The 16,753-nt window shown below is 35.2% G+C and overlaps 2 protein-coding genes across 2 annotated transcripts; both read left to right on the top strand.

Annotated features, from left to right (window-relative positions):
• On the top strand, positions 1–941 carry LOC4327519 (uncharacterized). The gene has a single exon (XM_015787136.3). It carries the CDS (start codon positions 138–140, stop codon positions 651–653), a length of 516 nt encoding a protein of 171 aa, XP_015642622.1. The 5' UTR covers positions 1–137; the 3' UTR covers positions 654–941.
• Positions 942–3,667: 2,726 nt separating this feature from the next.
• Positions 3,668–10,518, top strand: LOC136355502 (uncharacterized). Its single transcript, XM_066308149.1, has 20 exons — positions 3,668–3,727; positions 3,832–3,906; positions 5,424–5,537; positions 5,644–5,706; positions 5,784–5,846; positions 5,946–6,017; positions 6,671–6,844; positions 7,501–7,573; positions 7,674–7,729; positions 7,823–7,891; positions 8,154–8,202; positions 8,297–8,368; positions 8,450–8,598; positions 8,989–9,281; positions 9,362–9,532; positions 9,627–9,726; positions 9,814–9,945; positions 10,031–10,131; positions 10,215–10,404; positions 10,498–10,518. The coding sequence occupies exons 1-20, from the start codon at positions 3,668–3,670 to the stop codon at positions 10,516–10,518; spliced, it is 2,097 nt and encodes a 698-aa protein (XP_066164246.1).
• Positions 10,519–16,753: the final 6,235 nt, after the last annotated feature.

Raw genomic sequence — 16,753 nt, 5'->3', positions numbered from 1 at the left:
GCGCTATATATACGCACGGCTAGTCAGCCTCCTGTGCCACTCCCATCAAGCTCACAAGAAAACCAAAACAGCAACCAATCAACAAGCGATCGAGCACCTTCGCCGCCGTTGAAGACGACGACGACGACGACTCCGGCATGGGCAACAGCCTGCGGTGCTGCCTGGCCTGCGTCCTCCCCTGCGGAGCGCTCGACGTCGTCCGCATCGTCCACCTCAGCGGCCACGTCGACGAGTTCAGCTGCCCGGTCACCGCCGGCGCCGTCCTCGCCGCTCACCCCAACCACACGCTCACCACCACGTGGTCCTCCGCCGGCGTCGGGTGCCCCACCAAGAAGCTCGTCATCGTCTCGCCCGACTCCGAGCTCAAGCGCGGCCGCATCTACTTCCTCATCCCCTCGGCGACCCTGCCGGCCGACAGGAGGAAGAAGAGCCGGCAGAGCTCCAACAAGAAGAGCAAGCGGCCGAGCCACCACCATCACAAGAGCAACGGCGCGGCGACGGCCGCGAGCACGGCGGAGCAGGACAACTACCTGAGGGAGCTTCTGTCCGAGAAGACGGCGGCGTCGGGTGGCCAGCGGAGGCGGCGGAGCGGCAGTCGGGTCGGCGTGTGGCGGCCGCAGCTCGAGAGCATAGTGGAGGAGCAATCGGATTAATTAAGGAGAGCTCGAAGAGCAATCTTCTTTTTCCACTCATATATATTCTTTTGGTTTTCTTTCTGATCTTCCGATGTGAATACCACGAGAGAGAAGGCATTTCCGGTTCTCTCACCTTCAATCCGTCGACGCATGTATAAACATGTCCGGGTTTGAGCGGTTTTTAGCTCGGGAGATGAGGGGAAAACGGTGACGGAATAAATGTAAAAAGAGCCCCAACCTGTACAAAGAGATTTGGTTGGGTTCATTCAAGCTTTCTAAATGGAAAAAGGGCTTCCTTTTCTTAAAGTGCTGAAGGGTGAAATTGAGTTTGACAATAACGAGAGTATAAAGAAATGAATTAAATATTAAAATATTGATTTAAAAAGGTTTCTAAAGAAATTTTGATGAAAATTTATTGTAAAAAGTCGTTCATTTACCTATACGTAGTGCTAATCAAGACAATAGGCGAGTCCGGGGAGGGGTACAAGGGAGCATTTTGAATTCCATTCAAATTTATGCAACTTTTCACTCATCGAGGATGAGGTGCCCTAAGTGGGTTTTTGTTTGGAGAAAATGAGCTCCTCCAAAAATCCAATTCTATGCCTGGCTTTTAGCGAAAGAGCACCTCCCCACGAAGGTAAACCTTCACGAGAAGAAAATTGTGCAGATACCGATCTGTGAGCTCTGCAATCAGGAGGATGAAACAACTTTCTACATCTGCATACAATGCTCCTTTGCTCGCTCCTTCTAGCATGCAATGCAGATTCAACCGTCGATTACCAGCATGATTGATTTAGTGAGTCTGCAACGGCCGCCAAATCTCCCCTGAAAACACTTCCAAGTTTTTTATGTTCTTTGTTTTGGGGGCCTTTGGAACATGATGTTGTGTTCCACGGGATGCAATCTTTGCTGAGGATATTAGTGACGAACTGCCTAGAGGACACCACTATCTTGGCGGAACGTCTTAATAGCGATGATAGAGTGTTTAATTTGTTTCATCATGGAAGGAAACTCTTTCCTCTTATTTAAGATAAGTTAGACTCTAATAAACTGTCTAGTCCCCCCTCTTATGAAATTCAAGTGGGGAAACTCCCCTGACCTTTCTAAAAATATTTCTGATTTAACAAGGGAAATGACTTTAAGGGAAATTCGATGCATGCTATTACAAATTTATTATTTTAGGAAAATATCATTACTATTCCCGTTCAAATTACCTTTTTTATCTGGAGAAATTTTTGGTACTTTGATCCGTACAAGATCCATTCGACATTTTGAACGCGCACATGAACATAACAGTCAACTCAATCACCTTTTGAATGATCCAGCCTGTGTGTGTTGTATAGCACCGCGGTAGCATTATTTAAGTGAAGTCAAAATGCTAACCATTATTGGAGATGTCATTTCAAGTTCTCGACATTAATTAGGCATTGTAAGCTAGCAGCGCGGCACTAACATGTGTGCTAGTCCCACAACTGATGACTCCAAACAGGAACTCATCATCTTCAAGTTGTCTAGCTTGGTGTTTACTCCTGCATCCTACTCCACTGGCTCATGCTTCTTTGACCTTTTTGGGCATATTAGCTGCTCATATCTTGTATAGAAATAGTCAAGTCAATCTCTTAGCTGTACCTTGGACAAAAATGCTCCAGTACCCGTTACTATTTCAACCCTACTATAGATTTTATGGATTCGGATCCTCTGCATTACCGCAGAGGAACACTGTAGCTACAGTAATATATGAGGAGAACATTGTTCCAATGCACATAACAGTGATGCTACAGGGGTGATTCACTGTAACTACAGGGATGACAGTACTGCAGCGTCACTGTTTAGTACTGTGCAGATTTACTGTATCGCCTTATCTTGTCCATCCGTCCTCGATTGGACGGTCCACAGTTCTCCTAATGCCGGGCACTGTAGCACCTCTGCATTTTCTCCACCACAGCAGATGATCCGAATTCAGATTTTACTCCTTTGATTCATCATGTGTCTTTCCATAGGAGATACAGAATAGCATTGTTGGATGTAAAGTTTGATGTTTCTAGACTTAGTGGATATGTATGAGTGAAGTAGATAACAATTTAGACAAGTTCATGCCTTCTCGATAAAAAATAATATCCTATTCCTGTTTCGTGATTGTATATGTCGCATGTTATATTGATCCGACGATTGAGTTATGGATATACCTTTAAAGGACTCTTTTGCTCATCTTATATAAGTTGGGAGGCAAGATTATAATAAGAAAAACATAGCAGGAGGTCATTAGTTTTCTTATCTATTACTCCCTTGGTCCATTAAAAAAAAAACTTCTGGCTACAAATCTAAACATAGGCTATGTTCAGATTCATAGCCAGAAGATGTTTTTTCAGATAGAGGGAGTACATGATAGTACATAGCCCAAACTATAAGCCATGCCGTATTACTTAAGGCAATGTTAAACTCAAGTCCGAGTCTGTTTACATAATTAATACGGGATTGCTATCTGTCTTGTGACAGATTTTGGAGTCCCATATCATGCAGATTTGTGAACGTTGGATTGTGTCAAGATTCGTGCCTTTGTCTGATGTTGGATTCTTGTTTGGGCTGGATCCCGTTTGGGTTTTGGTTTGGGCTTTATGTGGGTCCCATTGTACTGTTCATTTTTACTGTAGATTTCGAATTGCGCGCCTCCGACACAGAGAGAAAATTTCGGACAGAGGAGAGAGAGAGGCAGAAAACGCAACTCAGCTCTCTCTCTCTCTCTCTCTTTCTCTCGTTGACTCCGCCTCGGCGACGGGTTGGCGATTCCGACTGTCGTCGGCGTTTCGCCGGCGAAGTTTGGTTTCCTTGCTCCGGTGAGTTTGTGCTTTGGTGTGTGCGTTCCCCTGCTTGTGCTTTTGCTTTTTGCTCGGTTGAATCGTCTCCTTTGGTTTTTGTTTGAGTTATGTTTGATTTCTCCTTTGTATTTTGTGTAGGTTTCCTTGGCAAAGTGGTAGGGGATTCCTGCTGTCGACGGCATCTCGGCGGTGAAGTGTCGATCTGCACTTTCAGTGATGTTTTTGTGCTTCTGCTTTGTTGTTTCAAGTTTTGGTTTAATCCTCTCCTTTGTTTTGGTGTGTAGGATTGGATCTGCTTTAGTTTGCCTTTTGCTCGGTTGAATCTTCTCCTTTGGTTTTTGTTTGAGTTATGTTTGATTTTTCCTTTGTATTTTGTGTAGGTTTCCTTGGCGAAGTGGTGGGGGATTCCTGCTGTCGACGGCATCTCGGCGGTGAAGTGTCGATCTGCAGTTTCGGTAAGGCTTTTTTGCTTCTGCTTTGTTGTTTCAAGTTTTGGTTTAATCCTCTCCTTTGTTTTGGTGTGCAGGATTGGATCTGCGTATTTGATTCAGTTTTTGTTGTGGAGATTTGTTTTTGGCTTATAAGGTGAGTTGTTTTCACTGATTTGAATTTTATTTTGGTGGAGATTTGTGTTCTATTCATGTGGATTTGATATGTTGTTCGTAGATTTGGTTAGTTATGGGGAGTTCCTATACATCATTTGATTTTGACCTGGTGACAAATGAAGCAGTGATGATTTGTTTGGATTATGTGATGAGTATTTTTAGTAGTGATCTTAGTTTTTGTTCTCTGAAATATTTCAGTCTAGTAAGGGCCTTGTGCTTCAAATTATAGTGTATAAGCAGGTTGATGCTCTGATCTAGCTTTGGGAATCTATGAGAGCAGAAAGCTATGCTATGAAGTAACTGAATATTTTTGGTTATTGCCCTGTTACAGATATGTTTATCATGTTAAATTATTTTATTGTGGTATAGTTTTGTTGTTTTGTAAATTTTGGTATATGTTATTTTAGCATTTGAAACTTGCAGCATGTGCAGAAGTTTGCATGTTTGTGTGGCTGAGTGTTGATATACAGATTTGAAGGATGCTTGAGTGTGGCCTGCTTTTGTGATATTTTGTTTGACTGTGTAGGTCTATCATTTAAAAAAAATCTGATTGTATTTTAGCTATTTGTAGTTTTAAGAATTTTGGTAGTTTTATTAAGTAGGTACCATACTTGTTTTTAAATGGACCTTTTGTCAAGGGTGTGGGGTGGTATTTGCAGTTGCTGTTTGATTTGCAGTAGGTGTCCTGTGAGTTTAATTTGTTCCTTTAGCAAAAAGTATGCCTACACATGAAGCATTATGCATTATTAATGTTTTTTATATATATTCTGTAGAACTGTATTTGATTTGGTGGGAAGTATTTATTTATAGTTCTGAATGTTCACTGATGTAATATGATTGCATTTTAGTGATGTACTAGTTTAAACCACTTGATACGCAGAATTTTGTAGTCATTTATTGTTTTTTTGTTTTTGCCAGATGATGATACATATGATTTGAATTAAGCAAATCAAAGTTCTGCACATCATCAGGCAAGAAAATTATTCATTCTAAGTGAAAAGAATGATTAAATTTCTTGTCTGATGATGTGCAGAGCTTTGAGGTGTTTTTTAAATATCTGATGGCATTTTATTTTTTATTGTATATTTCTTGGAAGTATGAATGATAATTAATATCTTAATCTGATTCAGATGGTTAATTTTGTTTAATGCAAAAAAGCACACAAAGACCTTTGGACTTGGTGAATCATTTTTTTATTTGATGCAAATATAGTGTTTTTGATATTTTGTATGTCAAGCATGATGCAAGTGTTCTGTGTTGATATTATGTACAACTATAAATGAATTGGTTGGTATTATTATTTATAGTGTTGAATGTTTAGTGATGTGGATTCAATTCATCTTTTGTTTTTGTTTTATAATATGTAGATGCCTCGTGTTGATAAAAGAAAAAAGGCTGCCAAGGCTGTTGTTATTTCCTCTGATGAATCTCATTATGATGATTCTGAATCTTCTGAGAATTTTTTTGATGGTGTTTCTAAGGTTTTGTGATAAATGCTCTTTTTCATTATGTGCTTTTTTATTTTTTGTATGTTCCATTTCATTTATGTATTTATGCCACATATTTATTTTTCTGCTTTGTTAACAGTATACTGATTCTTCTTCTGATGATAACATGGAAAAGCTTTTGTTGAAAATATTCAAGAAACAGGTAATTTTTTTGTGATTTAATTATTATTATCTTTTCATTATGTTTATCACTCAAATATTTTTTAATTTTTCTTGTAGATTGCTAAAAAAATGAAAAAGAAGTTTATCAGTAGTTCAAGTGATGTTTTTCGGAAGCATAAGGTACCTAAATTTTAGTTTATTTTTTCCTTTTGTGTTTTAATTTTAGGGTTATTAATAAGTTTTTGAAATTAATGTACCTTGTTTTTAAAATTTTGATAGGCTAAGAAAGCGAAAGGAGTTGTTAAGAGTGATGGTTCATTTTCAAGGTTTTCTGCCAAGTATTTTCGTCGGGTTGTTTCATCGTTGTCTCCACATCAGATGTTTGTTATTGAAAAATATGGTTTCAAGAATCTTCTGTTGTTTGATAGCGGTGGTGTTCCCAAAAAATTTGCTGCTTGGATTTCTAGTAAGGTTGATCTAAAAACATCTGAAATCATCTTGAAAGATAGAGTGATTCCTATTACAGTTGAGTCTTTTAGAGATATCCTTGGACTCCCTTTTGGTGGCTTAAGTTTTGGGAAAGGTTATGATGAAGGAAAGAATTTCATCCTTTCAAAGTTTGGAATCAGTTCTCTGCCTTCTGTTAGATATTTTGGGGATTTGCTGATTGAGCAGAAATAGTTGTCTGATGATGAAGTGATAATATCATTTTTGATTGTTGCGTTGGCTTGTTTCATCTGCCCAAACTCTTCATTGTATCCTAGTGTGAAGTACTTGACAATTTTTGAAGATTTGAATCTTTTGTCATCTTATGATTGGTGCAAGTTTGTTTATGACTGGTGCATGAATCGCATCAAGAAATTCCAAAAGTCAAAGAACTTGGGTGGTTGTTTGTACTATTGGGCTGTAAGTTTTCTTTGTATTCTTTTTATTCATTTTTGTTACTTTTAATTTTTTGATGTTATCTTGTATAATAATCTTTGAAATTTTATTTTTTTTATTAGGTTTCGTATCTTGATACTGTTGATTTTGGTGAAAGAAATGTGCCAATTGGTTTTCCTCGAATGTCTGTTTGGAAAGAAGGAATGATAAAGAGGTATTCTGACTTTGATAAGATGGATGATGATACTTTTGGACTGAGGCCACCAAGAGTTATTTGTTCTACATCTAACTCACAGGTATTTTGTTTTTATTTTTGTATTAGGTATTTCTTATTTTCTGTGTTTAATGTTTGCAATTTATCTGTTTAGTAGTTAAATCAACTTATATCACCTTCATGTTTGATTTTTAGCCTGCAGCTGCACTTGATGAAGCATTTTTAGCCTGCAGCTGCACTTGGAGAAGCACTACCTAATTATGCAGCTGCTCAATTATGTTATTGGAGAAGCATTACCTAATTATCTCAAGGACATGATTTGTACGATGCTAAAAGATCATTGTCAGTCTATTCAAGTTCACAATAGCCAATCTTTGCAAGATTTTGTGATTAGTTTGCTAAAGTTGTTACATGACGAACGTGTTGGTAGTCCTATCCAATCTGATGAAAATGCAGAAAACAATCAACTTATAATGCTAGTAAGTTTTATTTGTTCTTGTATTTTATGTTTTGCCTTTTTTTTGCACTTTATTTGTTCTTCTTAATAAAAATGTTCTTTAATTCAATACCTTGCTCTATATAGCTGCTATGGAGTCTGTTCATGCTGAAGTCCATAATAGTACTGATCATATTGATGTTGGAGATGTTCACGTGCTTGATGTAAGAATGCATATTTGTCATTGTTTGTATTTGTATTTTATCATTAGTAAAATTTAATGCTATTTTATTTTCTATTAGGCTAATGCACATAATCAGTTTGCTTCCGGAGCTGTTCAGAATGAACAACAAACTTCTCCTTGTTGTAATCATGGTAAGTATTATTTTTAAATTTGATAATTTTATGTTTTATTTATTTTATCTGAGTATGTTTTATTTTTATTAACCTTTGTGCTAACAAAACAAATTTTCAGATGTTGACAGCTATGTTCCTTTGGAGAATGACTTACCAGATAATGTTCCTCTTGCTGTATGCATTTAGTTAAAGTTTATATCTTCAGATTATTGCATAATTTATTTGTAACAAATTGTTATTATGTCTTTTCTACTGCTTTTTTATTAGGGTAATTTTGATAATGCTGGTGATTTCAATTGTGCTTCTGGTTATCTTCCTTCAATGAATACTGGAAATGTATGTATATATTTGACTTCAATTTGTTTATATTTTGCTTTATATAGATTTTACAAGTGTTTGAGTAAGCATATTTTTATATATCAAATTATATTAGTTTTGCTTATCTGAAATTTAGAGGTCTTAGCTAAATGTTTATTGTATTGATCTAAATTACAAGGAATAATTTTGAGCCATTGGCATGTTAGTGCTGCCTAGCTATTTTATAATGCTTTTTTGATGTTTTCCAAGCAATGAACTTATTATATAGCATTTTTTTTAGGCTTCGACTTCTGTTGTTAATGATGGCATTGCTGAGAGCTTTGGTGATGGTAAAATTAACAATATGAACTATTAATTTTAGTTTTTTTTTCCTACAATGCAATTTTTTAACAATGATTTTTCTTGTTTATTTCTGATCTTTAGGTCAAGCATTAGTTACACCTGATGTTGGTTGTGCTAAAAACTTTAAGAACTCTTCAGATGAAAGATTTAGTGGTATGTATTTTTATCTTTGCAAAAAAAAATTTCTTTTAAAATTTTTGTTTATTTACTCATCTATGTTTTAAACATTTGCAGCGTCTGCTATCGCAACTGCAGCTGCAGCTGTGAAGCATGTTGCAATTAAATTTAAGTCTAGGTTGCCCCAATTCAATGGATCTGAAAATGTGGATCGTGCTGTTGATATGTTCAAGCCTTCATACAAGAATTTATTTCCTCAAGATAATGTTTGTGATTCAGTGGCAAACAAATCTTTTGATATGGAAGGAAACAGATGGAAATGTAACTCCTTCATCCAGCCAAGTAATTATTTTTGTCTTTTGTTCCCTTTGTTATTTATTTTACAATCATTAGTTGATAATTTATTTATATTTCTTATGTTTGTCAAATAATTGCAGGCTGGTATTTCATTTCACTCTGTTGAAGACACTCCAGAAGAGTTAATTCAAATCAAACATAACCATGAGGGAACTGCTAGGACTCCTAACAGTGGAATCATCAAAAAGAGGGTGTTTGAAGACTTAGTAGTAATTGTTTTCTTTGTATTGTCATTTAATTTATAGTTGTTTTAGTGTTATCTATGTTACTAATGATATTGTAATATTTTGTGTTTGCAGAACTCTCCTGATTTAATCATTGTTGGTGAATCTAAATTTCATGATCGTTGCAATAATATGACTGCTCAAAGTGATCTGATTTATAATGCAAGCATTCTGCCTACTAGTACTGCTCATCATGCGAGTTCGTTAGGTGGAAAAATTCCCCCACATGGCCCTAGAAGAGTTCTTGCTCCTGCAAAGTACACTAGTGATCCATTTGTTCAATTGCATCGCCATTTTCCAATTTCTGATGTTGAAAATCGATACTACATTGCTGTTTGTCGTCTTGCAGATAGTTCGAAATGGCACAGGTGAATATTTTTTGTGATTAATTTTTGTGGTTTTTATTTATTTGTATGTTTACTTATTTTCATATATTATTTTCTTGCAGTTATGATGCAGTAAATATCGACAATGTCAAAGCTAATTTTTACACTTTTGGACATTCTTTGAAGAAAAGTGGTCATGTGTCACCCTCTGTTATGGCTGTTTTTTGTAGAGTGATGTTTCAAAATAATCACCCATCAAAATCAAAAAAGAATTACATTTTTCCATCAAATGGTATAAGTATCTTAATTTTTTTTTAGTCTTGTGCTAACGCTTATATTTATTTGTATTCAGTCTATTTTAAATCTTTTGTTCTTTTAAATTTGTTAGGAACAACTAGTGGTTGACCCAAGTTTTGCTGATGCTGAAAAAGTTCAAAAATCTTTTGAAGGTGCTGCAAAGGCTAGGAGATTGGATTTGTGTGATATGGTATTATTATGTAATCCTTACTATATCTTAGTATTATATATTTCTCTATTTATTATATGTTTTTTTGATGATGATTTATTTTTGCAGCTTTTTTTCCCTATTCACTACCAACAGCATTGGTTCTTGTTCATTGTTGATGTCAAAGATAGAATGTTTGTTTTTGTAGACTCTAAACATGAGGAACATTCTGAATTTTATGAAAACCTGAAGACTTTTGTAGTAAGATCTTTGAACTAGAAGTTTTCATTATTATTAGTTGATTTGAATGTTTAAACAAGTAGTAATGATAATATTTGTTTGGCAGGTTGACAATTTTCAGAACTTGTGGAATAAGTTTGTTGGTAGTTCTTTGGATTTTAGTGTTTTCAAGACTGTTTTTCCTCCTGTCCCTCGTCAAGATTATGAGTATGTTTTCTATTCATACTTGTTTTGTTTACTTGTTTTATTTTCTTTTCAAAACAATAGAAACTTGGTTTCTTTATTTGTAGGTCTGATTCTGGAGTATTTGTTATGAAATTTATGGAAATTTGGTCTCCAAGGATTCTTCTTCCTAATGAGTTCTCAAAGCAAAACATCAACAATATCCGAGTGAAATATGTTAACCAGATCTTTTTTCATGCAAAGAACAAAATGCTTCATACTGAAATTGAAGATGCTGTTCTTAATTGGTTTAATCCTGTAAGTTTTAAATTTTCAATATAACATGTTATTTCATTATTAAATTAGTGATATATGTTAGTTATTTTTGTTTTTTTGCATTTTTTCTTGTAGGAGAAATTTGCTCGTCAATAAGGCGCTTGGCTGTACTTCTGTCAGCAGTTTATCCATGTTTCAGTTAGAATCAAACAATTCATTGTATAGGACCAACATTGTGTTGCAGTGAGAATATGTCTGATAAATAGTAGTATATGATTTAGCTATTACATAGTGTCAAGTTTGTAAAAATATCTTACAAACAGTGCCAAACATTGAACTTGCAGAGACAAATTACATGTCTGAAAATTACTATGTATATATATACTATATAAATGTCTTGCTATTCTAAGTCTTGCTGCTAATGTTTGATTTTGACTTTGCTTTTCTTATTTGCTTTGTTTCTTCCTGCCGGTCCAAAGCTTCTTCAGTTTTCTTTTTACTTGGAGTTTTTAATTTCTTCAACATGTTGTCTTGAATCTTTTCCTGCAAGCATTTGCATTGGTTTTTACAAGGTTAGTAATTTAATGTGGTCTTGTTGATATGTACAAAAATTGAAAAAACAAAAACAAAACTTTTTTACCTTTACCTGTTCCACTTGGTTTTTTGTTTTCCTTTTTTTTCTTTGCTAAATTGAACTCTATGTGTTTCAATGGGCAGCTTGGAAATGTGTGATCTGTTCTTCCACAGTGACTATAGTGATTCACATGTTTTTCTTCTATTTGTTCCCTAATAGTTTTGTATCGCTGTTGTGGTCTTCCCTTTGATTTTGCTATCTCTGGATCCAATATCTGAAGTTCATTAACTGTTGTATTTTCTACTTCAACATGATCAACTTCTGAAGCTGAATTTGCATTGTTCTGGTTTTCTGTACTGCTTTGCTGTTGCCTTGTCTCTTCTGGACTCCTATTTTTCCAAGCTTTATCAATCATATCAAATTGTTGCATCATGAACTCATATGATTTAGTTGTTTTGGCACCTTTTGAAGCAAATTCAGCACTTCTTCTTGAGAGGATATTGAACCTGAGAGTTGAGCAGTCTGAAACAGGTATGATATGATTGCCAGATTTCAGTTTTGATGTTTCTTCTTTTTTTCTCCATCTCTGAATTATATATTTGTCTGGTATACTGCTGAGGTTGTTGTGGAGCATAACTTTCAAGATATGTGAACACAGTAATCCATCCTTTTGGAACATTGCACAGATGCAACTGAAATCTTCCTTCTCCAAGTCTATCATAACAAGGTACTTTCTTCGTCTATACACCTCAATTGTCTGATTCAGAGCTATGAAAACTTCATAGGTTTTGAATTTGTCTATCTCATTGAGTTGTAGTCTTGTTGTTTTTTTAAGTTGCACCTGGAACTTCTTGAATATTTTGGCATTATAGAGTTTGACTGCTTGTAACTCTATGTAGTAATGAGACCATAGTCTAGTTGGCCTTTTTGTTCTAGACTCATGATCATCCTGCTGCTCTAAATTTGGAATAGTGTCCATCACAATTGCATACTTTATCAAGAAACTAGTAATGCTATATTGTGGCCCAACATCTTGTTTAAATCTTGAGTTTGTTCCTTCACTTAAAGCTGTACTTTGTATGAATGGACAGAAATTTGTCTTGAAATAGACAGGTATAAACCTTTTTCTGATTGACCACATATGTGTCAAGAAATGTATGTGTTGCAAGCCATATCTCTCTATCATATCTTTCCATAGATACTCAAACTCTTCTTCAGTCACTGAGTTGTTGATAATGTCATCATATTCATCATAAAGGTTTTCCTCTTTCTTGAATAAATTGCCAGATGAATTCCAAGCCTTTTTGATTATATGAAAGAAGCAGTTTCTGTGTGTTGTCTGTTTGAAAACTTGAGCTATTGCTGATTTCATTGCCCCGTCTTGATCTGTTATAATGGTGCATGGATGTTTGCCTGACATAGCTTTGAGAAATGTATTGAACAACCATACAAAAGTCTCTGTTGTCTCATCATGTAAGAATGCACACCCAAAAATAATTGTGTTGCCGTGTCCTGAGATACCCACAAAGGGTGAAAATGGTAGATTATATCTATTAGTCATGAAAGTTGTGTCAAAACTGACACAATCACCATATTTCTCATACCAATCTCTTGACCTACCATCAGTCCAAAACAGATTTCTGACTTTTCTATTCTCATCCAAGTCTATTTCATAGAAGAAGTTTGGATCTTTCTCTTGTTGTCTTCTGAAAAACTCCAATGCTTGCATCATGTCATTGCTGCTAGTTTCTCTGTTTATTGATGTTCTCACATTGCTTATGTCTTTCTTGGTGTATGGCAGTGTTGTCATTCCTCCTCTTAAGGCTGATAGGATCACTATCATATGTCTAGTTGGTATATGGCATTCATTCAGTGTCCTTATGAGCATTTTTTTTCTTCTGTTGACAAATATTTATGAGATCTAAGGAACCTTGCTTCATTTTGAGGGCTTAGCTCATGGTTGTGGTCCAAGTCTAATATTGAAATGTGCCATATAGAATTTCTTTCAGATATCACCAATGTACACTTACAATATGTGAGAATGACCTGATTTGTATTCCTCTTTGAAACAACTGTCTCCTCTGTTTGTTGTTTCTTTTTCTTTGAATTCTCTTTCCCAAACCTGTTGCACTTAAAAGTTACTCTGGTGACCTCCCCATTTATTGTTTGCTTGTGGTGTGGTAGCTGTGCGCATTGACAACGGAAAATCCCGCTATGATAGCATAAAAGTTGAAGAAATGCTGGGCCTCGTCAACACTTTTGAACTGCATTCCAACTTGAGGTATATACTTGCTTTGATCTCTAGTGTTTTTCCTTGTAATGCTTCATGCTGTTCCTGGTCCAAAAAATTGTTTATATCTTCCTCAGTTAGTTCTTCATTTTCATCAGATTCAGCAATTTCATTTGTGCCCTTTTCTATGTTCTGTTCTGGCCCATTGTTCAGACTCTCCATTGTTGTTTGCTCCTGCAACAAAACAACTCCATTGTTGTTTGCTCCTGCAACAGAACAAATTTATTAGTTTGTTGTCAATTTTATTTTTCATTATAGTTTTTACATGTTTTGTTAGCAAACAACATACCTTGTCATTTGCAGCCATACTTAAAATATCTAGTGACCATGGGTCTACTGGATTTTGTTCATTCTCTGAATCATCTGAATCACCATTTTGATCACCCTTGCAAACAATAAAATTGTAACAACATATAAAACTTCTGTACATTTTGTATACTATATGTGGCATTTTAAATTTATGTTGCTATACCTGCATGATTATGTCAGCTGATCTATTATCTCCTCTTGTTGTATTGACAGCTGACTGCATTGAATACTCAAATTCACTTGGCTGCAATGACATAATTTTTTTTTGGTAAGTAAGTTTTGCACTTTTTGCTCCATATGTAGTGAAATGAAATACCTGATAATAGTTATCTCCTGCTGTTGTAGTAAAATCCCATTGTATGTCTTCTGAACTTGTCCGGCTTGTTGTAAGTATCATTGAATTCTACTTGTTGTTGTATGGAATTAGCATAACTTGTATATAAATATGCAATATATTAAATGTGTGTTGTACCTGGAATGCTTTTGGTGTTCCAGTAATAATTGAGACTTGCCCCTGTATATATATACATATTAATTGAAGAGATGTGTAGTATTAGTTAAATAAAATTTAGATATTTAAATTTTTCAATACTTTCATACCTGCATATCGGAACTTGAAGGTTGCGAATTAATTATTTGTTCCATTAAGCCAGTTGTTGACAGAAAACACGAGGCCTGGGAGATCTGCTTAACTCCATTGCAGGTCCAAAGCTCGCCTTCGAATGTATGAGCGTGCTAGTTGATTTGATCCTGTAATCAACAAGAAATAGAGACAAAGAATTCGTGGTTAAATCTATAAATGATAGCCGATCGGCTAGGTGCTGATGACATATCATTTATCTTTGAGCCGATGTCATATATGAATCAATCGGCGGTTATAAATAGATAGTAAGGAACTAAATCTGTTCGATCGGCTGTAGATATTAACGATATATAGTTCTTATATTAATATATACTTAAATCAAGTGATTGGGATAGATCGGTCACCATGCCGAGACAGTATAAATCACTTAGATCGAAATATATATATATTAATAACAGGGTTATATATGTTTATAGCATAGCCGATCAGATAGATCTAGCATGTATCGGCTAATACTCCGATACTACTTTATATAAAGATATCAAAACAAATATAATATACCAAACAAAAGCTTAATATACTTAAATGTAATAAGATCCTGACATAAAGGGCGGATTTAACATGTCATTGAAGCATATAGATCGAATATGGTTAAATCAGATAAGATCGGCTGAAACTCCGATACTACCCTAATCGGCAACCAGAGGATAGGCTAGAGATTGATATTCTAAGCATGACTTAATAGATCAAACTCAAGTGATGCAGCATTAAGTATGAAAAGAAGAACAATATCTAGACAATCAAGCCGCTGGGTGTTTCATAAAGTGGTAGATATCTTATATAATCTAGGACAACGTCGCTATTTAACCTAATCGGCTGCCTTCTATTAACAGATAGCCGATTGTAGGTTAGATGACGATATTGCCAAAGATTATGTAAGATATATGATAACTCGACGAATTATATAGACAAGATTAGAGTGTCATAAAGATGGAAGCACTAATCTCGAGAACACAAGTCGTCATAACAAGTTTTACCTCTTGTTGAAGATCGAAACCGATGCAGCTCAACCTGAAAGTAAGAACTCGTCGAAACAAAAGTAAAGCAAAAAGGTGGCGATGCGCCGAAATTGTATTTAACTTGTGTGTTAAAAATTACATAGGGCTCGGGGTCTATTTATACCCGAGAATTACAAGATATGTCCATACCGGACACGACCACTATCTCTAACAAACTCTAAGATACCATAAGTCTTTGCGGCAGACTTTTGCCCAAACATATCTCTAAGGAAGTTACATAAAACATCCTAATTAATAGATACAATTGCCTTCTTAGGACTCTATCCATGTGCGACAATCATCTTGAAGCACCTCAATTCAACCCAATGTCATACACCAAATTATACTGTCAGAATCGGCTGCATCGGCTCACCTAGTCCAACTCAGACCCAGCCGATCCTAATCGTAGCCGATCTGGACTTCAGCCGATTCTTGCTCTGTTCTCGGATCAATCTCCGCCTTCGACTCCACCTTGATCTAATCTCCTTTTCCGATGCTGATATTACCAAATTTGGTCGTTAACACCAGTATATGACATGTTATCTTGTTGCCACAGAGCTAATTCATCATACAAAGGATATCCATAATGATTTGAATTTTGCTTCTGATATTTGTCCATCTCCTTCTGCAAAAGCACAATATTGAAAATGACAGCAAAAGAAAAGTACTTAAGGTTTTAGCTCTCTGTAGTATTAACCTGCACAAGATCTGATTCATTTGATGTATTATGTTTGTCTACTATCTCTTTGTTGTATGACTCAATCAGGGCTTTGTCTTGACCTGAAAAAAATTCAAATGCAATTGTAATAGTTATTCCTCAAAATTCTTTGTACTAAGCATTTATGCTAGGTAAGCATGATTCTGACTTGTTGAAAAATGATTCTATTTTTTCTAGGTGAAAAATGTTTTTTTTATGATTATGCAGCATGATGCATAATGTTAGGTAAGCATGGTTCATTTATTTACTCTTTATTGGAACTTATTCAGACAAATTATAAATTTACACCATATTTTAATACTATTTACATGGCAAGTTACAGTGGTTTTGTACTATAATTACAAGTGTAATTATTTTTTTGTACATGTAAATATTCAATACTAATCCCCAATTTGCACAAATATCATAGGAACTTGATAATAATGTATGTATGTATATGAAATCATACCTGCTACAGTTGTTATCTTCCTCTTTGCTGATTCTGGAGCTGATGTTGATCCTTTCGATATTTTCGAGATTTTTTGCTCTTTGCTGACTTCAGAAGTTCTTGCATTTGTGTACAGAGATGTATATGTATATATTAGAGCTGCAATTATGATGACACTATGCTTGCAAATTTATGTAAATTATATATTTTAAAACTTACATAACAATTGAACCATATTTACACCTTCATTTACATCACACATGTACTAAACTTACATATGTAATTTCAGTTATATTGCAGTGTAACTTTCTGGAACTTGTTTTATCTTGCTGATTTGTATGTATTTTTTAACAGCATATCATTTTTTATGTAAGATAAACTATATTTTGCTATATCTGTGATTTGTGTAAGTTAACCTATATGAAAATAAAA

This window comes from Oryza sativa, chromosome 1 (genome assembly GCF_034140825.1).
Source record: "Oryza sativa Japonica Group chromosome 1, ASM3414082v1".
NCBI lineage: Eukaryota > Viridiplantae > Streptophyta > Magnoliopsida > Poales > Poaceae > Oryza > Oryza sativa.
Note: the sequence above shows the minus strand (reverse complement) of the source record. Positions and strands in the feature narration are given on the sequence as shown.